Consider the following 19,157-nt stretch of genomic DNA (forward strand, 5'->3'; position numbering starts at 1 on the left):
GCCTGTGGGAAGTCATGAATGAGAAAGATACTATCAAGTGATCTGACTTTAGTAACCTATTATCATCCACTTGCAGGTTTACTATCTCATCCGGAGAGTTGGTTAGTACTAGATCCAGACAGTTTCCTTTACAATGGGTAGGCACAGTGACCAGTTGGGAGAAGGTACTTTCGAACACAAAATCACAGAACAAGTTCAACATGAATAATTATTATTCATGCCAAACTTAGCTTTTAACTGTATAAAAGCAAACCGGAACTAACTGAGAACATAGGGCTGCTTACAGGCCGTGCTCAATCTGCTTACAGCCCGTTTCACGGCTGATTACATGCTGAAATCTACAGGCTGCTAAACAGTATCTAACCAAACAGTAGCCTCGATCCCAGGCCGAGTTTTCGCTTTCATAACGATTAGGCGAACAACTAGTTGTTCGCCTAACCGTTATAAAAGCGAAAACTCGGCCTGGAATCGAGGCTAACGTCAAACAGCTGAATACACACCACGTGGATTTTTATACCTGTAACGGGCCCGTAACAGGCATGAAACGGCCCGTGGATTTTTGGCTGTGTACCTGTGACAAACAGACAAACAAACAAACCAACAAACCAACAGACTACTATACCCGTGGCCGCCCACGCGCGCCTCGGGTAATCCATAGATTGAAAAGGAAGGGGATTGGAAACGACCAGGCCTCCCTGTGTAAATGGTTGAAACACTCCGCGTTATGATTTCGCGCTCGCGATTATTTTTGTTTTGACCGTACTCTGGTTGTATTTCAACTGTTTCTAGCTCTCCTATCCACTAGCAATCACTCAGAGGCTGGGAGGTTACTCTAGAGAAGTAAGTTTACACCACTGACAGGCTCTAACTTATCTAAGTCCGCTGTGTTTTTAGTTTTTATTGAATTACTCCATGTCAACTTTTCTCTTTCCCTGCTGCGAAGCCTAAACAGCAAAAGACATTGCTTGACTTGGTTATTATGTATCTAAGTGCTATATAGAATGGTTTCATGCCATGGATAAGCTTTACTGTTCATAAACGTTTGCAGTATAGTCCTTCAAACTGCTTTAGTATACTTTTAGATACACCACGGGCCTTGACCTCTCACGACTTCATAGTAAGGGCTATTCCTTCTTTTATAGCATTTATTTGTTTAGTGATAGTGGTTGCGTTGCTTAGTCGACCTTTTAGAGCTATATTCTCTTTACTTTTTAGAATATTCAACATTAAAAGTGATCAATTTCACCATTTCTATGTACAGCACATTGTATGGCAGCCAAGACAGGTAATGAGCATGCTGACTATAAAATAATCCCTTTGTAGTTTTAGCCACGCTCTATAACGCAGAGTGTTTCACGCAAAAATGTTCGTTTCCAATCCCCTTCCTTTTCAATCTATGGGTAATCACCCTGTAAATCAGTACTCCGAGCTTTATCGTGTCTGTATAATTATATTCATAGATAGATAGATAGATAGATAGATAGTTCATTTGAATAGGAATCCTGCATCCACCATAATGGTAGGTTTTCATGCAGGTCCTAGCTATATAAAAAAAAACTGTGTTTCTATGATGTTTGTAGAGTTTACAGAGAGGTTTTGAACGACTTGGTGGTGGGGCATAATTTTGAAGTTAGCGGGAGACGGTTGTAGTGCAGAGCACCTGAGTATTCAAAACTCCTTCTGCACGGATGTGATTGCATGGACCACTGGACCAAGTCCACCGGATTTTGGCTGGCCTAGGTGGATGTTTCCTGATCCACGGGTCCCACTGCATGTACAGTGATGAATTGAGCTTGAACTTGTTCGTCAGGTAGGGAGGGGCAAGGTTCAGCAGACATTTGTGCACTTGGGTGAGCATGAACCTTTGACGCCTTTCGTGGAGGGTGGTCCAGCCAAGTTGGTCCTTGAGGGGTGAGCTGCTGGTGCGTGGAGGTTTACCCAATATCACGCGCATTCCATAGTTCTGTATATGTTCAATTTTCATGCTGATGGTAGAGTTGCATGAATGCCATACCACTGAGCAATAGTCTATAGGTGGGGGCGAACAAGGCTATTGAATAGTAGCTTGCGGGTGTTGCATGGTAGGAAGGAGCTAGAGCGTTTAACTGTGGAGAGTGCTGCCAATGATTTACGACGTACTTAATTGCTCCATGTGGGCTTTCCAGTCTAGGTCTTTATCAATTGTCACTCCAAGGTACTTGACTGAGTCCGTTTGGGGGACATCTTTACCATCAAGTGAGACATTTATCGATCTTCTTTTGTTTTTCTGGATAGTGTCATCATTATTTTGAGTTTTTTTGCAATGTTCATACTTAGGCCATTAGCTTTAATCCATCTGGCAGTTGATTCGAGATCTTTGTTGAGCGCTTCTTGAGCAGTTCCTGGGGCACTGTCCGAGTGGTAAAGTGTGGTATCATCAGCGTAAAGATTAATTGAGCTTTTGTCGATAGCATTAGGCATGTCATTGACGTAGATTAAGAATAGTAGTGGTCCTCGGATCGAACCTTGGGGGACCCCTCTGGTGCATTGCTGACATGTACATGTATAATTATGTATAGTCAATACAGTACACTGTTGTCATCATGTAATGTTCAATGTCAGTGTTGTGTAAACTGTAGAATGATATCGAATAAAATCAATGCTCACAAAATGTCTACTGTACAAGAGTTAGGGCTCGTATCTTTTTCGCCATGATGTGATTTCTTGTTTTACTACTCTGAACTTGAGACAGTCATCTTTCAAGTACTGTGTTTGTCTATCTGGATTCCATTCCAAATCAGCTAGAGAGATAAATTTGATATCTGGCATGACACGTTCTGGAAACCCATACTCTTTCACTGCTCTCATGAAATCAGATGATTCATATGTCATCACCCTAGTAATGTGATCTTGGTCCCTATGCTGATTCAGTAGCTCTATGGTGATTTTTAGGCTGGAGGGATGGTCGGTCTGGTCTTTGTGGTCTAGGGGTCTCTTTGAATATGCAGGAAGAGATATCTTGAGGGACAGATGAGAGCCAGTTCCTCCCTCTGTTCCATTCGGATATAGCGTCAGGGAATAAACGTACCCCCCAGAGTGTACTTTCAAAAGTGGACTACTCATGTTTTCTCTCTTATACTTTTGATAGTCTGTAAACACGATTTCGTATGGTGGAGCACCAACTTCCAACCTTAAACTGTTGATGTCTGACCGGTGTTCTGTTCCTAAGGTTTTCTTGTTCTCTGCAATTGCTGTCTGCAGCTGTTTAATCTGTTCGTCTTTGGCTCCGAGACTGCTTTCAAGTTTTTGGTGCTGCATATCTGTCTCTTCATTTGTTTTCCTTTGAAATTCATCCCAAGAAACTTGCATATCTTTGAGCTCTTTTACAACAACTTCGTGCTTCTTTTCGTACTGATCTCGAAACTTCTGTTCAAATATTTGTTGCTGCTTTTGGAGCTCCTGCTTGTTAGCTTGCTGCAGCTCTTGCTGAGTAGCTAGTATAGTAGCTATCAAGGCTAGGTGTTTCTGTGTGTTTTGTTCAATGTGCTCCTTTTGCTTGTCTCGTATAAACTCAGCCTCACAACCAGCATATCTAAACTCACACTGCACTTTTTGCTGACTACATATCTTATTGTGGTCTTCAAGATAATCTCGTTTGAAGATGGCTCCACAGCCGTTTAAACACTTATGGAAATGGTGATGGCAAACTTTCAAATGCTGAGAAGCTTCACAAAAGGTCGTTCTGGAGTAGCATTTTGGACACGTGTAGTCTCTATTTGGGCACTCTTTTGCTAGGTGTGTGCCCACATTGCATTTTTGTACTTTCTGCTCGCAGCTTTTGGGGCAGTCCACATCGACATAGACACAATCCCCAGTAGTGAGGTCTAAGTGAGCACCGAGGTGTTGAAGTTGTCCAGTCCATTTGCAGCCTTGAACTTTCTTATGGCAGTGTTTTAAAGCTGGAAACATACACTGAAACATGTTCCACGTGCACCCGCTATGTGGAGTATCATCTTCTTCTTTCAGCTGTTCCTTTGAGCAGCGAACTTCTTGCGCCAAAATCTTAGCTTGATATTTTCTATGAGGCTTTGAACTTAGACTGTCGTTTTTGCAGCTGGGACAACCCTTTTTCTCTTGAATGATAGTTTCGATACACTCTTTGCAGAATGTTTCTCCGCAGCAAGTCGCAGTATTAGCCTCTCTGGCTACATGTTTGCACTGCTTGCAAACGTATTTGTTTTTAATTGAATAAACGAATTCGTACTCATAGCCTAGCTTAGAGGTAGCCATTCTTGTGAACTGTTCCTCGAGTTTAAATTTGGCAATCACATATACGTACGTATAAGGTTACACTTGCAATTAGTGGTTAGACTTCCAGAATTCTTGACCACATGTTGTTAATATGAATCATAGCTAGGTACACCCCCTCCCCTTGTGGTTATTGCAACACTGTAGCATGGTTATTGCATTTGCATGTATGTTATTGCATTTGCTCTCACCACCCTCCCCAATGTAAACACACGTCAATCCAGTTCAACAAGCAGCTGGCTGGTCTCCAAACCCTCACAGCTGCCCGCTGCTCTAATCCATCAAGTTCATCAGTACCTGTAGGACATGGAGGAGATGCTGTCCTGGCTCGCTGATAAAAAGGGTGTAGCCTCCTCCGATGACTATGGCAAGGACTATGAACACCTTTTGGTAAGCTACGTACTTGCCTTTAACATTATTAGCACTAAAACTGGCCCCTCCTCCGACATGTATACTGTACATGTGATATCCTAATCATTGAGAGATCGATTCGTAATTTATTACATGTAATACATATCAACATTTTGAAAAATGTTATCACATTCCACCAACTCTATTCAGGTTCTGCAGAAGAAGTTTGAGGACTTTCAGCATGAGATCAGTGTGAGCACAGAGCAATATACTCTGCTGTCAACACACTGGTCAGAAAGCTAGGGGCGGAGGGACACTCGGACACTGTTATTCATCAAGCAAGACGCTGTCAGGTGAGCGGTGCATGGGGCTGTTGCTATCATTGTTGTTTGGCCTTGATGACATAAGTTTAACTGGAGCTGAAGCCGTTTTGGGTTACACTTCCTTAACTTTGTGGTATAAGATATTGATTGGGTGATTCCATGCCTCTTTGATGCATGATCATTGTGCTCCCCCTCAACCACAGCTATGCTTTCATCTCTAGCTTGTATCTCAGCATGACTGGTGCACCGTGTGCCACTTGCAGCTTCTTTCCTCATTCCAAGGGTCAACCCAAGTGTCCCCCTACTCCAAACTTAGTCTCATGAATTAGCCGCACCTCTCAGAGAGGAAAGTCGAGCACGCACAATGGAATGTATTATGTCACTTTACAAACTACATAAAATGTGATTATTTACCTCATCCGCTATCTCTGCTTAGCCACATCACTGCTTGCTGCTCAACCGCATGTAAAGTTTCGTTATTTGTTGCCTCCTATTTAAGTCACCTGAGCAATCTCATTGGTCACGTTGGAATTCCATTGTGGCCCATGAGTTCACATAAAGAGTGCTCAGACGGTTTCTCAGGTTGCTTGCTGGCAACCTCCGGATATAATAGTGTGTGTATGAGCAATAAATGTCTGCTCTCCATTCATGATACGATATTGTTTATCAGTATTATAACACTGCAATTGCGAACTGGGAGTTTTCGCATAGGTTGAGACATGAAAGAGTGAGCATGCACATGAATTCACAATTGTTAAAAAAACAATAAGGCTTGCACAGTACGTGTCATTCGCAAATGATCCCTGAAAGAACAACTCGAATGAAAGCACCGCGGGTGCTGATGCCTCGCACCAAATTAACATGAAGCTACAATTAAATATGTCATTGGTGCAAAAATTGAGAAATGATCTAACTACGCATTCAAAACCGGCATTAATCACTTTACGCAGGTTGTGTTTGAGTACAAGGGGTCGTTGATACAAGGTTTTACTATCAAGTAAATGGTTGATATGTACTTCATATAGGACTCACGAATATCAGCACTCAGTACATTTGTATTCGGGCTCTAAATCCTAATCACTTATCACACTCCTCAAAGTTCTAGAAAAATGTTTGCACTCAGCGCCATTCTATTTCTTGGTGAACTATTCTCAGCTTAAGACAGTCCTTTTTTAGGTAACGTGTTTGTTTGTCAGCATTCCATTCCAAATTAGTGAGAGAAAGTGTATACTGTGCTTTAGCATCACTGCTGTTAAAATACTTATGTAGTGCTGTGTGGTTTGAGCATTTGAGCACTTTTGTGATGTGATCTTGGTCTCTATGCTGATTTAGTATCTCTACGATGATCGTTAGGGTAACGAAATTTTGAGGGTGGTGGATACTGCTCTTGTCAAGTTCTACCTTAATTCCGATTCCTTTGTTGTGTTCTTTTTGATCTAGCTTAACAAAGTAATATGTATCTTGATGTAAATTTAACCTTGGGCTTTTGATAAATTTCTCGTTTTGAAAGTGAAGGGTGATTTTATATGGGGGCACACCAACTTCCAAACGTAGATTGTTGACGTATAATGCATGCACTTCCTCTTGTTGTTGAAGCTTCTCTTCAAGTTTGTGGTCGAATTCTTGTTGCAACTCTTTAATCCTCTTCTCATATATTTTCTGCTGCTCTTGAAGCTTTCTATTTGGGCACTCTTTGGCAAGGTGTGTGTCCACATTGCGTTTCTGAAGTTTCTGCTCGCAGCCTTTGGGGCAGTCCACGTCGACATAAACACAATCCCCAGTAGTTAGGTCTAAGTGAGCATCGAGGTGTTGAAGTTGTCCAGTCCATTCACAACCGTGCTTTGTTTCACTGTGAGATTTCATACCTGGAAACACACATTGATAAATCTTCCATGTGAGTTGGTTGTAACCAGACTCAGGTTCTTCATCAATTGGGTGACCCTTCGAACAACAAACTCTTAGAGCGAGGATATCAGCTTGGAATTTCCTATGAGGCACTGAACTAGAGGCAGTATCTTGGCAGTTGGGGCAAGGCTTTTCCTCTTGGATAATAGATTCGATACATTCTTTGCACCAAGTCTTTCCACAGCAAGTCGTAGTGTTGGCTTCCCCCTCAACCACAGCTTTCCTTGTTCTAGCTCAGATCTCAGCATGACAGGTACACTGTGTGCCACTTGCAGCTTCTTTCCTCATTCCAAGGGTAAACCCCAAGTGTCCCCCTACTCACATAACTGGGCAGACCACTTCATGTATCTATAATTATACCCTTATATATATAGTCAGGTTGCTGCTGCGACTCAACCTGGTGCTGATGCATGTGCAACTAGTGGTGTGTGCATGAATCAATTATATATAGTCAGTATAATTATGACTCAGTATTATATAATGTTTCCTCTCTATTTCAGGTGTTTGATTAATATGACAGGATATTGACTGGGTGATTCATAGCACCTTTGATGAATTTTGTTCCCCCCTCAACCACAGCTTTCCTGATTTTAGATGACAAGTGCAATGAAGAAGCTGCAAGTGCACTGTGTACACTTGCAGCTTCTTTCTTCATTCCAAAGGTCAGCCCAAGTGCCCCCCTACCCACAACTGATGGTTGTGGGCAGATGGAGAACCCATAATGTGACCCTATACCCTTAGTCATGTTGCTGCTGGCAACGCAACCCTGGTGATATAACATGCATGAATCAAATTAATGTACTACATAATTATGCCTCGGTGCGCATGCGCAAGCGAGGTATACGGTAGTGTGTGTCTGTGTCTGTGTTTGTAGACTGCTATACAGCTGCTCAAGGATCAATGAAGTGCAAGTAAGAGTTTGTATAGGCTTCTAGTCGTGTTTTCTTGGATTTTAATTCGTGGATTTGCAAAATAATGCTTCGTTCTCAGGTTATGCCTAGTTTTGCTATTGCAGCCTTTTCAGAAGAGCACGTAGCCAAATTGTTTACCGAGTGTTGCTACTCTACTTAGTAGTTAGCTCTGCACTAGAACGCTAGCTATTGGTAGCTGCATGAGAAGAGAGCTGCCATTAATTTTAGACTTTAACTTTGGCATCGATTGTTTTACAACAATCATGTTCGATCATTACCCACTCTTTGAGTTTTGCAAATTAATTAATGAAAAAATGTTCATCATGTGTATAAAAAATTTAGCTATTAGTAGCTTTATGTTATGTAGCTTTGGCATCTCCACCGAGGCATCAACACCTGCGGTGTTTTCATTTGTACAGCACTTTGGTCGTGATATGTAAAACCGCTGAGGGTTTAGCAGTTTAGCGCTCTAATTTAGGTAATGTGTTTGTTTGTCTCAGCATTCCACCAAATCAGTGAGAGAAAATTTATGTTGACTTTTAGCAGCACTACCGTTACAAAACTTATAGTATAGTAGTGCTGTGTGATTTGAATTGTGATGTGATCTTGGTCTTTATGCTGATTTAGTAACTCTATAGTGATGATCACTAGGGTAACGAAACTTTGAGAGTGGTGGATACTTTAGTTTTCTTGTGTCAAATTCTACCTCAATTCCACATTCAACCTTGGGCTTTTAATTGATGGATTGCTCGTTATAAAACTGCATGAAGAGAGTGATGGGCATACCAATTTCCAAATGGCATAATTTTATATGATGCATGAACTTCTTGTTGTTGTTGAAGGTTCTCTTCAAATGCTTGTTGCTTTTTTTGTTTGTGGTCAAATTCTTATCCTCTTCTCACATATTTTCTGCTGCTCTTGAAGCTTTCTATTTGGGCACTCTTTGGCAAGGTGTGCATGTGTCCACATTATTTCTGCTCGCAGCCTTTGGGACAGTCTAGTTGGGTGGAGTCCAACCAACTCCGCCCAACTAGGGACAGTCCACATCGACTTAGATACAATCCCTATGCAGAAGTGAGGTCTAAGTGAGCATGAGGTGTTTAAGTTTTCCAATCCATTCACAACCGTACTTTGTTTCACTGTGAGATTTTCATATCTGGAAACACTAAATCTTCCGTGTGAATTGGTAGTAACCAGACTCAACTAGGTTCTTCATCAATTGGGTGACCCTTCGAACAACGAACTCAAATTAAAGCGGCTTGGAATTTCCTATGCGGTACTAAACTAGGGGCAGTATCTTGGCACCTGAGGCAATTGCAAGGCTTTTCCTCTTGGATAACAGATTCAATACATTCTTTACATCAAGTCTTTCCACAGCAAGTTGTAGTGCTGGCTTCCTAGCTACATATTTGCACAGCTTACAGAAGAACTCTTTTGTACTATAAATCTACACTCGTAGTCGATCGGCTTGTTGTTTGGGTGGCTACAGGTAGCCATCTTAGTTGTGATTGTGATTGTAGTCACATGCATTGCATGACTGGGGGCTTTCAGCCCTCACATGCTTGTAGTCTATTAGTACTATTTTGTGGTCTACTATTACCTTCATTGTGGATGGCCGGGTGATTAAAATGAATGCTCTATGACTATTCATAACATACAGGGTTTTGCAGAATCTTTGCAACATCGACAGAAAGCGTTGAGGGTTGAGCGTTCCTTATATGGAAGATCAGTGGTGCAAAACGTTCCATATAAGGAATGCTCAACTATCAACGCTTTTAATTTGCAAAGATTCTGCAAAACCCTGTACCATGCATGTGCCATGTATTTAAAGGGAAGGTACCATGAAAAAATAAAGTATTATTTTTTGCCTTAAAATGTTCTTTGTGAGATATAAAATAACCTTGATGCAAAAAATTTTTTTTTAAAATTAAAGTTTCTGAGGAACAGGATTGTTAAGAAAGGCTTAAAATTTTACTTCCTGTTGAGGTCAAATGTGGGCGCGGTCAAACGTGACGTCAGAGTAGATACTAGTAAACATTGAATTGATGCATACTGGTGGCTGCATGAGTCTGACTGACAGACACATGTGATTTTAGCTATGATTTTCAAGCCAGTTGAGTTTTTCCTACTCCTTCTCATCTGTTGAGCATGAAAAAAGCTGCAGTGAAGATAAAACAAGCGCTGTGGAGCCATTCTGTATGAGCGAGAAAGCCTTCCCATGCTAGTTCGAGTGGTGATGATGATGGTGACAATGAAGGCAGGATAGGAAATGTTAATTGACTAATTAGTATATAGACTAGGTCTATATGTATAAGTATACAGTCATGCAATTGAGTGTGTCAGGTGTGAATGCATGCGGTAGTACGTTGTGTAGAAATGTATTATACCAATAGAGAATCAGTGTGATGGATTTGATCCTTGATATGTGGGTGCTACAGATGGCGTACACTGCCCACAAACACAGATATGGTGAGGCAGATGAGAATGAAGTATACACCAGTAAGTTTATCAGTGTGAAAGGTATAACTTTCTTAACTAGTCGGTTGTGCTGGGGCTGGCTTGGAAGACATATAATTATACGAGTTGTTCTACCAAGCTGTGCATGCAGTATAGCTGCGATTCGTAACAAATTTCCTTCTTCTTCACATGCAGGATTATTGACTCAACCTGTATTACGTGTATTACTCTTGAGACAATTTAAAAGTTATGTTTTTGTCAATGTCGCGACAAACGTTTAGGAGAAGAAGATGCTGGGCTCAAAATTAGGTTGTATGGGATTTGACAACAGGGGGAGAGTCACCATGCATGAGTCCAAGCACTTCACACTAAATATCGATATCCTTGGTAGTTATAATTTATAATTTAGATGGGGTTTGAGTTACTATCGGTAATCTTTACATTATTAACACGTCAAGTTTTGGTTTCACTTGTCTTTGCATGACAATGAGACCCTTGCTGAAGTTGTTTCCAACATGAAAATAGGAAGAGAGGTACTGCATGCATATGTAGTCTGATCAGGAGTCTCAGTTGCATGCCGGGTCTACATGCAGGAGTCACGGTATAGAGAGGTTGTCTCTTGTAAAGCATCAAGTATCAACTGCAGCGAGGTATTATAATTATACATGATTGAACAAAAACAGAAGCTATTAACCTGTCTCCGTTCTCGCTTTTCCGTATACAGCGGCCGACCGGGCACTTCTCTATAGGGCTATCTCTCCATTCCATGACTCTGATCTCAGGGCCTCTCTTTTTACAGGACGATATGGCAGTTTATTTCTGAATAACTGCCTTATAGAAAACAGTTAGAATGGCTCCAGACCTCAGATCTCAGTTTCTTCCTCTTTTGGATCCCAAACTGAGCAGCAAGGGAGGTCATATCTGTGAGTTTTCACTGTACACAAAAACAGGATTCTGTTGCTTTTCAGTGAGCTCTGGTACATAGGACTTGTTTTTCCCACTCATATTTCAACTGAGAGAACTGTATGACTGCTAGATGTAAAGGAGCAACCAGCTGCAACACACTCAACACACACAGAATACATTTTACATGCAGCACAAATGCCTACTCTGACGTCCGTTTGACCGCGCCCACATTTGACCACAACAGGAAGCAAAATTTTAAGCCAGAAATTGTGTTTCTACAGTCCTGTTTCTCTGAAAAGTTAATTTTCAGAAAAATATTTTTTTGTCTCAGGGCTATTTTATACCCCACAAAGAACATTTTAAGGCAAAAAAATAAAACTTTATTTTTTCATGGTACCTTCCCTTTAACTGACAGGTGAGGTACTTTGATAAGATATTTCCTTGACATTTAATCTCATGTCGATAAATCAATATAATAGTTATTCTATGCGTTGTGTAAACTGCATGTGAATGGAATCAATTTTGCAAAATGTATATGCTCCATAGGACTCAAATCAAGTTTTTCGCAGTAATTTCTTGTTTTACTCTGAACGTGAGACGATTATTTTTCAAGTACTGCGTTAGTTTGCATTCTAAATCAGCCAGAGAGATAACTCTAGTATCATGTTTCGCAAAATAGGATAATTCATATGTCATCACTCGAGTAATGTGGTCTTGGTCTCTGTGCTGGTTCACTAGCTCTATGGTGATTGTTAGGCTGGAGGGACGGTGGTCTTTGTGCTCTAGGGGTATCACTAAAGGGAACTCTATACCCAGGAATTGGGGCGGAGTATTGCAGCCGTACAAGTGCTAGCCTACAACCAACAGAAATACGAGACCTTCGAACGAGAGATTGCTGCCATTGAAAACAATGTGTGTGTGGTTACGTAACCATCTAATTAGTATAAAATAATGCTTGAGACATAAACTGCTGACATAGCAAATCATCTATCAAGCGCACATTATTACGCTGTATACATACTTGTTGCCCAGTGAGTGGGCAGATCAAAGCAATCCAGTGCTCAGTATATGGCATGTTGCATCACTGCCATGGCTACCATATATTGCACTGCATTATGGCATAATGCACTGGATTATATGCACTTGCACTGTGTGTAAATGCAGTAGATTTCTTTAAGAGATGTCCATTTGGGACTTATGCCCCACCATTTGGGACTTATGCCCCACCATCCCACCGAATACTCAGTTGGTCCCTTTTATAGACTACTAACTTTACAACTACTAGTGGGAAGAAAACCTAAAAAATTTACTATGGAATTCAGCAAAACTAATGAATACACTAAATTCCTTCAAAACACTGTCTTTTATTACGATTTATATGACCAGTCAGACGAGTTTAACGTCATTGGGCAACAAGTTAGTTATTGCAGACGCCCTCGTGCAACATGCCATATATTGCACTGGATGACATAATGCCCTCGGGGCCTGCAGCCCTCGGGCATTATATTGCTCCAGTGCAATATATGGCATGTTGCACTCTGGCTGGGCAATAACTAATACTATTATATGATATAATAATTACAATTACAATACGTGTACAATGCACTTTGATATGCATTGTACATGTAGCTACACAGTCAGTGTTTGTTTTGTGAGGGACGATCTCGAGTACCAGAGAGGATAGTTAGTGAAGAACAGGATGACCAGTCGCACTCGAGTGATCACCGAGTAACCGGGACCATATCTGTAGAGGGTGTGTGTGTGTGTGTGGTTAGAATTTGAGACGAAGTGCACGTAACCTTAACCATAGATATAAGAGGGAAGGAGATTAGAAACGGAGTACGTGCGTGCGCACAATCACTTCTGTGTAATGACAAAAGTTGATCCGTGTTTCGCCTCCAGACACCCCGCCAACCCAGCAGGAAATAATAATAATTATTATCATTCACAGCTCCCCACTGGGATTCTTAGTCCTGTGCTGAGCATCCACGCCTACTGTGCATCATATAGAAGCGTTGTGTATGTCACCAGGAGCTTGGAAGCTCTCAAATTAAGGCAGTTTTTTGGGTTATTACTTTGTGTAAATGTCACGAAATATGCTGACTAAAAAGGACACAAACAAAAGTAGGCTGTGCACTATATGTAAAACTTAGTTGTACACAGTACACTATTGACTGTTCCCTTCAATGCAGACACAATCTGGCAATCTGGGCAATAACTAATACATACCATGCAAAGACACAATCTGCTCTCCAAGAAGCTGGACCATGGTCAGACTCACCTGGCTACATGAGGTTGTATCCATAGGGGTGGTGGGTCTTCTTCTCGCTGCTGGGAGGTGAGTCGTTAACACAACTCATTCACAACAGTAGTTACAGTAGTTGCTTAACCTCTATTGTACCCACCAACATCAATTGTGTAGCTGCCAGTCTTTTCTTTATCAACAGTACAGTTAGTACAATGTATTACACCACACACACACACACACACACACACACACACACACACACACACACACACACACACACACACACACACACACACACACACACACACACACACACACACACACACACACACACACACACACACACACACACACACACACACACACACACACACACACACACACACACACACACACACACACACACACACACACACACACACACACACACACACACACTCAGGATTGACGATGACCCTAGCCTTGCTAGCCATCACTCAACTCTTCCAGCCAGTGGGTTTCGTGCTGTCGCTAGTGATACTACTCCTGGGCTTCTTCCTTCCTCTCTCTATGCACCGGATCCCCCACCCTGCTGGCTGGCCCAACCCACAAATGGTGGGTGCTCTCCTCGCTGGAGTCACCCTCACAACCTTTAACTACTTTAAGAGAGTCTTTCATGATATCCTCATCCAGTACTTCCGCTCTGTCATGCTCTGTTAGTAGCAGATGCCTTTCATTTAAATATACAGTACCAAACGTTCTGCATTTCAGAGGGTCCACTGTAGAACACCTAGTAACTTTAATTAGCAGTTTTTCTATCGAAGTACATGTTTTCTTGACTCCTCTCACTGGTGTGGCCGGACTATTACCTGTCGTTCATCATCATGGCAATCATTGGATTCACAGCTCTTGTGATCTACTTGTAAGTCTTTTTGTCAATGATGATCAAACCCTTGCTAAATGACCTCACACGTACACACACACAGCAAACTGAGGAGATCCGATCCAGGTTTTGATAAAATCGGGAAATTAAGCAGTGATGGAAAGCCATTTGTAAGTGTCGATCAATATTATTGCTTGTATATATGTGCAAGCAATATGCAACCATGTATAGCACGTAGAGAAATAATCTGCAAACAGAAGTTCACATGCTTTCATTCACACGTACACGTATAGTCCCTTCGCAGGATTTTAATTGATATGTGTTTGTCATGTAACTATACAGACGATCGTGGACGTTGCTAGACAAGTCGAGACCAGTCCTCACGGGTTCGCCTACATGGAGGGTAAAGACCTGTGTGGGGACACTCTTCTATTTTGTACCAAGTGTGAGGTGAGTGGGTGTAGTACACAGCTAGTACTCTTTGACACTCTGGTTCCTCTAGCAGCACAAGTGCACACCTGCATTATAATTATCTGTAGAGGTTGTTCTGTATTGGGGCAGTCTTTTGTCCGAGGTGACACTGTATTTGTGTTACAGATAGTGATCCCGGAGTACACCAAGCACTGCAAGCTGTGCCAGGGTTGCTGTCGAGGGTTTGACCACCATTGCACCTGGCTATCCTCCTGCATAGGATACAAGAATCATCGCTTGTTCATCATCTTTGTGTACTAGCTGACTTACATGCAATTATTGGTATTATAATATCAATTGCCTAATACGTCATAATGTACTCACACGCACACATTCACAGTGATGTTGAGATTAGAAGGTGACAATGGATTCTGGGGAGTGGTGCCAGTAAGTGCATTCAACTTTCCATACCCAATCACACGTACTGGTACTCAATTTACCCATGTAATAATTATAATGTGTTTTGACTTCGTAGAAATTAAAGCATTGGTGACTTTCTCCACTGTACCTGTGATATCCTAAGCTTATATAGAGTTTGATCATGATTTATTGTAGACACAAAGGCGGTACTGTCCTGGCTCGCCATGTTTTCTGCTGCTCTTCTATTTGGGCATGCACTCCTTGGTAAAGTGTGTGTCCGTCCACATTGCGTTTGGGTTTCTAAACTTTCTGCTCACAACCTTTGGGGCAGTTCATCGACGTAGACACAATCTCCATGCAGTATAATTATAGTGAGGTATAAATGAGCATTGAGGTGTTGGGCTTGGAATTGCCTATGTAAGGCACTGAACTTGGGGTAGTATCTTGACAGCTGGGGGGGCAAGGCTTTTTCTCAAGATTCAATACATCTTTGCTATGCACTAAGTCTTTCCACAGCAAGTCGTAGTGTTGGTTTCCCTAGCTACATATTTGCACCGCTTATACAGAATTTGTTTGGAAATTGATCTATTATATTAGTTGTGCTTTAGTCCCATGCATAAGCGGGGGGCTTTCAGCCCTTCTCATGTATGTCTCTGTCTATAGTACTATTAATTTTGTTGTCTATAGCTATAACATGATATTTTCATTGTATAGACTGGAGAGTATACTTTTCTACTTCCATTCTATGGCTATTTATATCATGAATATCTTGTTGCCCAGTGAGTGGGCAGATCAAAGCAATCCAGTGCTCAGTATATGGCATGATGCATCACTACCATAGCAACCATATATTGTACTCGGATTATATGTACTTGCATTGTGTGTAAATGCAGTGTATATCTGGACTCATGCGTCACCATCCCACCCAATAACTCATTTGGTCCCTTTTATAGGCTACTACTTTTAGCACTAAGAAAACCTAAAAATTTACTCTGGAATACAGCAAAACTAATGAATACACTAAATTCCTTTAAAACACATGTCTTTTATTACGACTTATATGACCAATCAGACGAGTTGAACGTCATTGGGCAACAAGTTAGTTATTACAGGCGCCCTCGTGCAACATGCCATATATTGCACTGGAACACATAATGCCCTGGCTGGGCAATAACTAATACATACCATGTGCAAGACTGTACATAACTGATATCTGGATTTCCACATTGTGAATTGGTAGTTGACCTTTCCTTGACAAGCAACATGTCTAACTGCTGTCATGTATCGTACACTGTTGTCATAATGTGTAAACTATATAAAATTATACAAAATGTGTATAATTTTGCTCTACATTTGTACATGCAAGAGTTAGGACTCAGATCTTTTTCGCCATGATGCATGTCATTTTTGCTTTTTCTACTCTGAACTTGAGACAGTCATCTTTCAAGTACCGAGTTCGTTTGTTTTCATTCAATTCCAAATCAGCTAGGGGGATAAATTTGATATCTGGCATGTCATATTCCAACCCAGACTCTTTCGCTGATCCGAATGACATAACCCTTCTAAAGTGGTTTAGATCTACCGGGTCGTGCTGGTTCAGTAGCTGTATGGTGATTTTTAGGCTGGTGAGCTGGACTTCACAGTCTGGGGATAGAGATACCTTTAGGGACAGATGAGAGTCAGTTCCTTCCTCTGTTCCATTTGGATATAGCGTCAAGTGATACCGAACACACTTTTTAAGAGGATGGTCTACATGTACTTCCAAATATGGACTCAGGATGCTCTTCTTTTCATTCTTGTGCTTTTGATAATTGCAAAATACAATTTCGGATGGTGTTGCACCATACCTTGATTGGTCAGTGTTGTGCGACTGATGTTCTGTTTCTAAAATTGCTGGCTGCAGTTCAGTCTGTTGATCTTTGTCTCCGTGACCGGTCTTGGGCGGCATGTCTGTCTCTTCATTCTGAGGCTTTTGAATTTCTTCGTTACTATCCACTGACTCTAATTCATCAGAAAGATTTTCGTGCAAAGACAGCTTGTCATCATCTGACCCGTATCTGGAGAATTCGAACGAAGACACATTGCTAATGTCATCACCATCATCTGACAAAGTGTTTGCATATCTTGTGCATATTATTCCTTCGCTAGGGCAGTCCACATCTTTGTCTCCGTGACCGGTCTTGGGCGGCATGTCTGTCTCTTCATTCTGAGGCTTTTGAATTTCTTCGTTACTATCCACTGACTCTGATTCATCAGAAACGTTTTCGTGCGAAGACAGATTGTCATTATCTGCTGCATATTTTGTTTTCTGGCATTCTTTGGCGCAATGTGTTTCCACATTGCGTTTCTGAACTTTCTTCCCGCAACCTTTAGGGCAGTCCACATTGACATAGGCACAATTTCCCGTAGTGTGGTCATCGAGGTCTTTAAGTTCGCCAGTCCATTCGCAGCCTTGAACTTTCTTATAGCAGCGTGGAAACATACACTTAAACATGATCGACATGTACTCACATGAGTAGCTGCTATGTTGAGTATCATCTAGATGTCCCTTTGAGCAGCAAACTTTTAGCGCCAAAATATCGGCTTGATAATCTTTTTGAGGTTCTGAACCTGGAATTTTTTGGTTGCAGCTGGGACAAACCTCTTTCTCTCGAATGATAGTTTCAATGCACTCTTTGCAGAATGTTTTTTTGCAGCATTTTGAAGTGTTAGCCTCTCTGGCTAAATGTTTACACTGCTTGCAAAAGTATTCTTTGTTAATTAAAGAAATGATTTTGCACTCATAGCCAACTGCTTGTTTAGAGGTAGCCATAATTGTTGTATTTGTGAAGTGTCCCTCGAGTTTATATTGATAATCACACGCACGTATAAGGTTACACTTGCAATTAGTGGTCAACCTTCCAGGATACTTGACTACATGTTATCAATCCCATGAATCATAGGTACACTCCCTCTCCTCGTGGTTATAATGCAACACCTTATTGCAACACTGTAGCATTTGTGTTGTGTTATTGCATTTGCTCTTACTTCACCCCCCCCCCCCCATATAAGCACACGCAGGCCCAGCAGCTGGCTGGTCTCCAAACCCTCACAGCTGCCCGCCACTTTAAATTGTATGAATCCATCAAGCTTCACCAGTACCTGCAGGACGTGGAGGATATGCTGTCCTGGCTCACTGATAAAGAGGGTGTGGCCTCCTCTAATGACTACAGCATGGACTACGAACACCTATGGTAAGCTACGTACTTGCCTTTAACATTATTAGCACTAAAACTGGGCCCCTCCTCCGACATGTATACTGTACACATGTACATGTCATATCCTAATCGTTGAGAGATCGATTTACATGTAATACATATGAAAAATGTTACCACATTCCACCAACTCTATTCAGGTTCTGCAGAAGAAGTTTGAGGACTTTCAGCATGAGATCAGTGCGAGCAAAGAGCGCTACTCTGCTGTCAACACACTGGCCAGGAAGCTAGGGGCGGAGGGACACTCGGACACTGTTATTCATCAAGCAAGACGCTGTCAGGTCAGCGGTGCATGGGGCTGTTGCTATCTTTGTTATTTGGCCTTGATGACATAAGTTTAACTGGAGCTGGAGCCGTTTTGGGTTACACCAAGAAGCTAGTGGCAGAGGGTCGGACACTCGGACACTGCTCTCCCTGTCTCCCTGTCTCCCTACAGCGATTTTGGACACCGTTGCAGTTGACCTTTGGAATGAGGAAAGAAGCTGCAAGTGGCACACAGTGCACCTGTCATACTCAGATCTGAGCTAGAACAAGGAAAGCTGTGTGTGGTTGAGGGGGGAGCACACTGATAGTGATCATGCATCAAAGGGAATCACCCACCCAATGTTATACCACAAAGTCAAGGAAATGTAACCCAAAACGCACAGCTTCGGCTCCAGTCACCACACACAGCTTTCCTTGTTCTAGCTCAGATCTGAGTATGACAGGTGCACTGTGTGCCACTTGCAGCTTCTTTCCTCATTTCAAGGGTCAACCCAGGTGTCCCCCTACTCCAAACTTAGTCTCATGAATTAGCTGCACCTCTCAGGAAAGTCGAGTACG

The 19,157-nt window shown here is 41.8% G+C and overlaps 3 protein-coding genes across 4 annotated transcripts; 1 reads left to right on the plus strand and 2 right to left on the minus strand.

Moving 5' to 3' along the window:
- Positions 1–654: 654 nt before the first annotated feature.
- LOC135341460 (TNF receptor-associated factor 2-like) lies at positions 655–4,304 on the minus strand. The gene has a single exon (XM_064538027.1). The coding sequence runs from the start codon at positions 4,267–4,269 to the stop codon at positions 2,668–2,670; it is 1,602 nt and encodes a 533-aa protein (XP_064394097.1). The 5' UTR covers positions 4,270–4,304; the 3' UTR covers positions 655–2,667.
- Positions 4,305–13,838: 9,534 nt separating this feature from the next.
- Positions 13,839–16,279, plus strand: LOC135341470 (probable palmitoyltransferase ZDHHC11B). 2 transcript variants are annotated; one of them, XM_064538039.1, is made up of 5 exons: positions 13,839–14,046; positions 14,217–14,289; positions 14,354–14,420; positions 14,593–14,700; positions 14,848–16,279. In XM_064538039.1, the coding sequence occupies exons 1-5, from the start codon at positions 13,839–13,841 to the stop codon at positions 14,980–14,982; spliced, it is 591 nt and encodes a 196-aa protein (XP_064394109.1). In that variant the 3' UTR covers positions 14,983–16,279. The 2 variants fall into 2 exon arrangements, with proteins under 2 accessions (XP_064394109.1, XP_064394108.1); XM_064538038.1 differs by having other exon boundaries at positions 14,593–16,279.
- Positions 16,280–16,321: 42 nt separating this feature from the next.
- Positions 16,322–17,894, minus strand: LOC135341467 (uncharacterized). The gene has a single exon (XM_064538035.1). It carries the CDS (start codon positions 17,891–17,893, stop codon positions 16,457–16,459), a length of 1,437 nt encoding a protein of 478 aa, XP_064394105.1. The 5' UTR covers position 17,894; the 3' UTR covers positions 16,322–16,456.
- Positions 17,895–19,157: the final 1,263 nt, after the last annotated feature.

This window comes from Halichondria panicea, chromosome 9, assembly GCF_963675165.1.
Source record: "Halichondria panicea chromosome 9, odHalPani1.1, whole genome shotgun sequence".
NCBI lineage: Eukaryota > Metazoa > Porifera > Demospongiae > Suberitida > Halichondriidae > Halichondria > Halichondria panicea.